An 8,068-nucleotide genomic window follows, 5' to 3' on the forward strand; every position below is an offset into this window, starting at 1 on the left:
CCCCCCCCCAGGGCGTTTTTAAGTTAAACAGCCACCTTCAGCAGCACTAAGGCTGCATTCTGTGAATGTGACTCTTATGTTTCTGATCCCTAATAACACTGAAATATTGACTTTTATAAATTACGCCCCATACCTGTATTGAGTCCCAGAGGTCTGGTGTCTCCCCCTGTGTCAGCCGCCTCCCAGCCGTCCATCATCCCCCTCTTGCATCTTTGCGCCGCCTCCTGTGTTGCTGTTACATGCCCGGCGCCTGCACTGTGCCAACAGTTCTTGGGCATGTGCAGTGCGCGCTGCCAGAGAACTGACATCAGGCTATCGCGCCTGCGTGTAGCGGAGGCCCCAGATCCCACCCTGCAGTCTGTTATGATGTATTCACACTGCGGGGCTGGGAATCTGGCGCCTGCGCAGTGAGCATCTATAGCTGCGCCTGCCCCCATCTCCCTCCTCCTCTCTCTCTTTCCTCCCTCGGTAGAGTCTGATGAGCTGACCTGCCAGCTGAGTTCCCCACACGCAGTTCACTGCTGCAGGAAGAATATAACTGAATGATGATATAGGAAGTTGATTGGGGATTATTAGCTTTCTTTTGATGTAGCAGTGATGGTTTGTTTCCATTCTCTCATGTATGTATTATTATTGCAGAAGATTTTTTTATTTTCAGAAGGAAAGGCAATGATCGGGAAGGAACATTACAATTGATTATTTGTTCAGTCATCACATCATGTAAATTACACTGTAATTAGTCATTCATTGAAGTTGTACATACCATACACATTTTAGATTTCTTACTTTCTTACATTTTTCATTTTCAGATTTAGATGAAAAGAATTTTTAAGTTTATTTTGTTCAAAAATAAATCAGTTTTATTCTTGGCAGATCACTGTACCAGCAGCTCCGAAGGACATGTGATATATGCAGATTTTAAGGCAGATGATTGTAGCATCAAACAAGAAACATATGAAGATCATGGCAACATCTCAGATATACCCTCAGTCCTTTATACCAAAGAACTATCTCCTATTTCATCACAAACTCTTAAGCAAAAAAAAAATGACAGAAGAAGTGTGGAAGATCACAGAGCGCCCAAATTTAAAGAGCCAATTTCATGCTCAGAATTTAAGAATTGTTTTACAGATAAATCAAAACTTGCTGAACATAGGAGAATTCACACAGGAGTAAAGCCGTTATCATGTTCAGAATGTGGGAAATGTTTTGCTTACAAATCAAGACTTGTTCTGCATGAGAGATCCCACACAGGAGAGAAGCCATTCTCATGTTCAGAATGTGGGAAATGTTTTGCATTTAAATCAAATCTTGTTGTGCATGAGAGATCCCACACAGGAGAGAAGCCGTATTCATGTTCAGAATGTGGGAAATGTTTTGCATTTAAATCAAGACTTGTTGTGCATGAGCGATCCCACACAGGAGAGAAGCCATTTTCATGTTCAGAATGTGAGAAATGTTTTACGAAGAAATCTCATCTTATTATACATGAAAGAATTCACACAGGAGAGAAGCCATTCTCATGTTCAGAATGTGGGAAATGTTTTGCAGATAAATCAATTCTTGTTATACATCAGAGAATTCACAAAGAGGAGAAGCCATTTTCATGTTCAGAATGTGAGAAATGTTTTACATATAAATCAAATCTTGTTACACATCAGAGAATTCACACAGGAGAGAAACCATATTCATGTTCAGAATGTGGGAAATGTTTTACATATAAATCACATCTTGTTGTACATCAGAGAATTCACACAGGAGAGAAGCCGTATTCATGTTCAGAATGTGGGAATTGTTTTACTAAGAAAAATCATCTTGTTTTACATGAGAAAATTCACACAGGAGAGGAGCCATTTTTATGTTCAGAATGTGGAAAATGTTTCACAGATAAATCACATCTTGCCACACATCAGAAAATTCACACAGGAGAGAAGCTATTTTCATGCTCAGAATGTGAGAAATGTTTTACAGATAAATCGTCTCTTGTTACACATCAGAAAAATCACATAGGGGAGAAACCATTTTCATGTTCAAAATGTGGGAAATGTTTTATTAAAAAATCTATTCTCACTGTACATGACAGAACTCACACAGGAGAGAAGCCATTTCCATGCCTAGAATGTGGGAAATTGTTTACAATGAAATCACAACTTCTTAGACATGAGAGAACTCACACAGGAGAGAAGCCATTCTCATGCTCAGAATGTGGGAAATTTTTCACAGATAAATCATCTCTTGTTACACATCAAAGAATTCATACAGGAGAGAAGCCGTATTCCTGTTCAGAATGTGGGAAATGTTTTACTAAGAAATCACAACTTGTTAGACACCAGAGAACTCACAGTGGGAAGATGCCACTTTAACCCCTTAGTGAACTAGCAAAATGTTTCAAATCATCTGACGTTACTTTTTTGTGGTAATAACGATGGAATTTTTCAACATATCTCAGTTATGTGAGTTTTCTTTTTTCCTGACACATTGTACTTTATTTTAGTAATACATTTATATCAATATGTTTTGCTTTATAGAAATTTGACCAAAAAAATTAAAAATATTTAAACTTTGAACGTTTATCCCTGCACACCAGATACTTATACTAGACAAAAATAAATAACATTTACCTTGTGTCTACTATGTCAGCATAATTCTTTACTTTGTCACAAGAGTTAAAAGGGTATTAGAAAGTTTTTGTTATTTTCAAAGCGTGTTTAGGAACCTATTAGTTTGTGAAGTGATTTTTGAGGGGTCTATATACTGGAAATTCCACTGATGGAATATCATTTTAAAAATTCCACCCACAAAGTATACGAAACAGCTTTCAGGAAGTTTTTTAACCCTTTACGTGCTTCATAAGAACATAAAATGAAATTACTGGAATGAAAAATTGTGGGTTTTCATACTGTGTAGGGGGTAGTGTTGGGCTGATATACTGTGGGATTCATCATACATGTGGGACAGCATCATGTTGTGTGTGGAGAAACTCATCACTTTCTTTGTGGGGACCTTTCTCAAATTTGTGGGGGCCACCGTCATACTGTGCGTAGGAGGTTGTTTGGTTTATGTCATATTTTGTCACCCATAAAGTTTTCATCTTTCAGAAACTGATCACAAACGAATATGTTTCTATACAAATGCACAGAGTATGGGCAGCAAACAAGGAGAATTGGAGCTACTAACAAAGGAAGAGAGAGATTATTTTATTGGCATCACTCAAACTTTGTGGGACGATACACATGATTGGACTACAAGGCTAGAAGGATGCAATTTATTTACAAAAAAACAGACTTAATAAACGGGGAGGAGGTGTAGCATTGTATGTTAGAAAGGCATATACCTGCACAGAGATTGAAGCTTCAGAGACTGGGAGTTCTGTGGAAACTGTTTGGGTAAGAATACAAGGACCGAACAATGGAAGGGACACCATTGTAGGCGTTTGCTACAGGCCACCTGGACAGACTGAAGATAGGAATGAACTCTTTATCCATCACATGGCCAAGTTCTCAAAAAATATGATGTAGTAATCATGGGAGATTTCAACTATCCAGACATTTGATGGGAATCTCTTTCAGGCAACGTAACAGTTCCAGCAAATTCTTATCCTCTCTTGCTGACAACTTTATCTTCCAAAAGGTAGGGGAGAAAACAAGGGGATCTGCTACCTTGGATCTAATCCTTATAAACAGGGAGGAAATAGTTGAGGAGGAAATTGTGGCTGGGTCCCTAGGAGGCAGCGATCATGCTGGCATAGAATTTTGGATAACTAGATGAGGAAAACCTGTGAAGACTTCAAGGTTAGATTTCAGAAAGGCAGATTTTAAGGGACTCAGAAAGAATTGGAGGGATCCAATTGCTGGATATTCTAAATGTCCAGGAAAAATTAGAAATTTTGAAAAATTAGATTCTCAAGACACAATTCCTAACAATTCCAAAAAGAGGGAAGAGTAGGAAACATTTCAGGTAACCAGGATGGATGAGCACAGAACTTAAAGACGTGTTAAAAAGCAATAAAGAAATGTATATCAAATGGAAAGAGGGAGGCATATCTAAAGAAGAATATGATGCTGTCTGCAGAACCTGCAGGGCACAAATCAGATTATTGATAACTGATAATAAATTAAAGGGAATCTGTCACCCTATTTTTGGACTATCAGCTGCCGGCACTGCTATCGGGATTATCTACAGCATTCTGTAATGCTGTAGATAAGCCCCCGATGTAACCGGAAAGATAAGAAAAAGCGTGTTATACTCACCTGGGGGCGGTCCGGTCTTGGTCCAATGGGTGTCGCGGTGCGGCGCCTCCTATCTTCTAGCAATGACGTCCTCTTCTTTGCTTCCCGTCGCGGCGCACGTGTACTTTACCTGCCCTGTTGAGGGCAGAGTAAAGTACTGCAGTGCGCAGGCGCCGGACCTCTATGAACTAGTCCGGCGCCTGCACACTGCAGTACTCTGCTCTGCCCTCAACAGGGTAGAGCAGAGTGCGACTGCGCAGGAGCCACGACGGGAAGCAAGGAAGAGGATGTCACCGTTAGAAGATGGGAGGCGCTGGACCGGACAGCGACACCCATCGGACCAAAACCGGACCAGGACCGCCCCTGGGTGAGTATGATATAACTCATTTTTCTTATCTTTCAGGTTACATCGGGGACTTATCTACAGCATTACAGAATGCTGTAGATAAGCCCCTGATGGCGGTGCCGGCAGCTGATAGTCGAAAAATGGGGTGACAGAATCCCTTTAAGACTTGCAAGAGACGTCAAAAGCAATAAGAAAAGATTTTGGGGATATGTCAAAAGTAAAATAAAAGTCAAAGATGCTATAGGATTTTTACAGGATGAAAATTGTAAAATGATGTTGAGAAGGCCAAACTGTTAAATTCCTATTTTGCACGTGTTTTCTCTCAGAAAGTAAATATACCATCAACTGATCTTTGCTGTACTATTGAAGGAATAGAAGAATCCACAGTATTTATAAACAGTAAGATGGTGAGGGAACACTTAGCTAACATCAATGAATTCAAGTCCCCAGGTCCAGATGAATTACATCCTAGGGTACTGAAGGAGATAGCAGAGGAAATTATTGAACCACTCTCTATAATCTTTGAAAATTCTTGGAGAACAGTAGAAGTCCCAGAAGACTGGAGAATAGCAACTGTTGTCCCTATCCTCAAAAAGGGGAAGAAGGTGGACCTAGGGAACTATAGACCTGTGAGCCTTACTTTTATACCAGGAAAGATCTTTGAGCAAACAAATAGACGACATGTACGCAAGTACCTTTATAAGAATGAAGCGATTAGCCAGAGCCAGCATGAGTTTGTAACTAATAAGTCATGTGGGCCTAACTTAATTCTATGATGGAATAACTGAGTAGATCAGGAAAACACTGTAGTTTATCATGAGTTCAGCAAAGCATTTGACAAAGTATCTCATACTATCCTTAATGAAAAAAATGACTATGGAATGGACAAGGTTACTGTTAGGTGGATTCATTAATGGCCATTGCCATTAATGGCTTAGAGATCAAACCCAAAGAGTGGTCATAAACGTTTGCACTCTAGATGAAAGAATGTCTCAAGCGGGCTCTGTCCTGGGCTCGGTGTTGTTCAACATCCTCAGTGATAAAGATGATGGAATTGAGGGTAAACTGATGAAATTTGCTGATGACACAAAGCTAGTAAGGATAGCTAATACTAGAGAAGAGAAAGAGGATTCAAAAAGATCTCAACAAACTAAAACTGTAGGCAGCAACTAACAAATGTTTTTAACAGGGAGAAATGCAAAGTACTACATCTGGGCAAGAAAAACTATAAAAGCATATACAGAATGGGAGGAATTGGGCTAAGCAACAGCACATGTGAAAAAGACTTGGGTATACTAATAGATCACAGACTCAATTTGAGTCAAAAGTGTGATGCAATCCAAAACAGGCAAACACAGTTCTGGATTGCATTAACAGAAGCATACAGTCTAGATTATGTGAAGTAATTATCCCCCTCTACTCCTCTTTGGTCAGACCTCATCTGGAATACTGTGTCCAGTTTTGGGCTCCACATTTTAAAAAAGACATTAACAAACTGAAGCAAGTTCAGAGCGTCCAGGATGGTGACCGGTCTGCAACAATGCCTTATGAGCAACGGTTAGAGGATTTGAGAATGTTTAGCTTGCAAAAGAGAAGACTGAGAAAAGCCTTAATAGCTGTCTACAAATATCTCAAGTGCCGTCACATTGTAGAAGGATCAGTTTTATACTCATTTGCACAAAGAAAGACTAGAAATAAATGGAATGAATCTGAATGGGAGGAGACACATCAGATATTAGAAAAAACTTTTTACAAAGTGAGGGTGATCAATGAGCGGAACCGGCTGCACGAGATGTTGTGAGTTCTCCTTCAATGAAAGTCTTCAAACAGAGGCTGGACAGACATATGCCTGAGATGCTTTAGCGAATCCTGCTTTGAGCAGGGGGTTGGACAAGATGACCCTGGAGGTCCCTTCCAACTCTACTAGTCTATGAAAGCGTGCGGTAAGGTGGGCCAGGTGAAACTGTGCCTACTGTGGGAGCACAACAAACACGCTCATCCACGAGAGCTAGGTTCCTGCCCCACTTTGCAGGGGGGGCGCTCACACTAAAATCCTCAGACCTTTCACACTTGTCTGTAGCTTCCAACTTTGATGAGGCCTGAGAGGAGTCTGCACAAGTGCATCATGGCGTATGCAGTGACCTTGCATGCACAGCGTGAGAAGCAATGATCTGAAGATGCAGCGAGGACCCAGTGTGTGACGGTGAGGAGCAGAGGGGCCAGAGGTAAGACATGAACAAGAAAAGAGTTTTAACTGTGGATCGTCATTATGTCTATGTTGTAGTAAGTTTTCACAACAGAAAGTTCATATCAGACCGAGGGTCCATGTAAACTCCAAATAAGGAAGCCCCCATAAAAATAAATAATAATAAATAATCTTTATTTTTATATAGCGCTAACATATTCCGCAGCGCTTTACAGTTTGCACACATCATCATCACTGTCCCCGATGGGGCTCACAATCTAGATTCCCTATCAGTATGTCTTTAGAATGTGGGAGGAAACCGGAGTACCCGGAGGAAACCCACGGGAACACCTGGAGAACATACAAACTTCTTGCATATGTTGTCCTTGGTGGGATTCGAACCCAGGCTAACCACGAACCACCGTGCCGCCCAAAATGTGCCAGTTATAGAAAACCCCATAATAGTGCAACAAATATAGAACCCGCATAACAATGCCACAAATAGAAGCCCCCATAATAACAGCGTGGCAAATATAAAAGCCCCCATAACAGCGTAATATAGAGGCCCCCAAAACGGCGAGACAAATACAGAAGCCTTTATAACAGTGCAACAAATATAGAAGCCCCCATAACAATGTGCCAGATATAGAAGGCCCCCATAACAGTGCGTCAATATGGAAGCCCCTATAACAATGGCCCAGCTATAGAAGCCCCATAACAGCGATACAAATATACAAGCCCCCAAAACAGTGTGACAAATATAGATGCCCCCATAACAGCGCAACATATATAAAGCCCCCATAATATGCCAGATATTGAAACCCCATAACACTGTGGGGGACAATTATCTTCATATGGTCTGCCGCCTAATATGTGGGGGCAGCAGGAGACTCGGACCCCCACAGCTATAAGAATCAGTGCAGCTTAGAGATGATTGGGCCGAAAATCTCCTTTTTTTCCTATAATTAAACAATCCAAACAAAATGCAAGGTAAGAAGAAAACTGGAGCTGTTACCCATAGCAACCAATCAGAATTCAGTTAACATACTAGTTTAGGCAGCTTGACTTTGAAAGAAGTGAGCTGATTGGTTGCTACAGGGATTAGCTTCACTTTTCTTCAGTACCGTTGTGTTCTCTACGCTGTGTCGCCCTTTTATGCCACTTCCGTTTTACAACAGTTAAACTATCACTACACTACAGAGCATAAACAATACCCAGGTAATGCAGCAAAACATGCTACAATTGCCAATAATAAATATGGCGACGTACGGTGTTCCGCTTTGACCAAAAAAGTTAAGATAATATACA

The 8,068-nt window shown here is 40.7% G+C and overlaps 1 protein-coding gene across 1 annotated transcript in view; it reads left to right on the plus strand.

The window, feature by feature from the left end:
* Nucleotides 1–2,625, plus strand: part of LOC141073047 (uncharacterized) — a 44,741-nt gene extending 42,116 nt beyond the window's left edge. The window contains exon 5 of the mRNA XM_073560366.1: nucleotides 1,160–2,625. Coding sequence (XP_073416467.1) covers nucleotides 1,160–2,363 — 1,204 coding nt within the window. The 3' untranslated portion in view covers nucleotides 2,364–2,625. The remainder of the gene's footprint in view (nucleotides 1–1,159) is intronic.
* Nucleotides 2,626–8,068: the final 5,443 nt, after the last annotated feature.

The sequence above is a fragment of the Dendrobates tinctorius genome, unplaced genomic scaffold (genome assembly GCF_039654945.1).
Source record: "Dendrobates tinctorius isolate UK_male_01 unplaced genomic scaffold, ASM3965494v1 ptg000295l, whole genome shotgun sequence".
Lineage (NCBI taxonomy): Eukaryota > Metazoa > Chordata > Amphibia > Anura > Dendrobatidae > Dendrobates > Dendrobates tinctorius.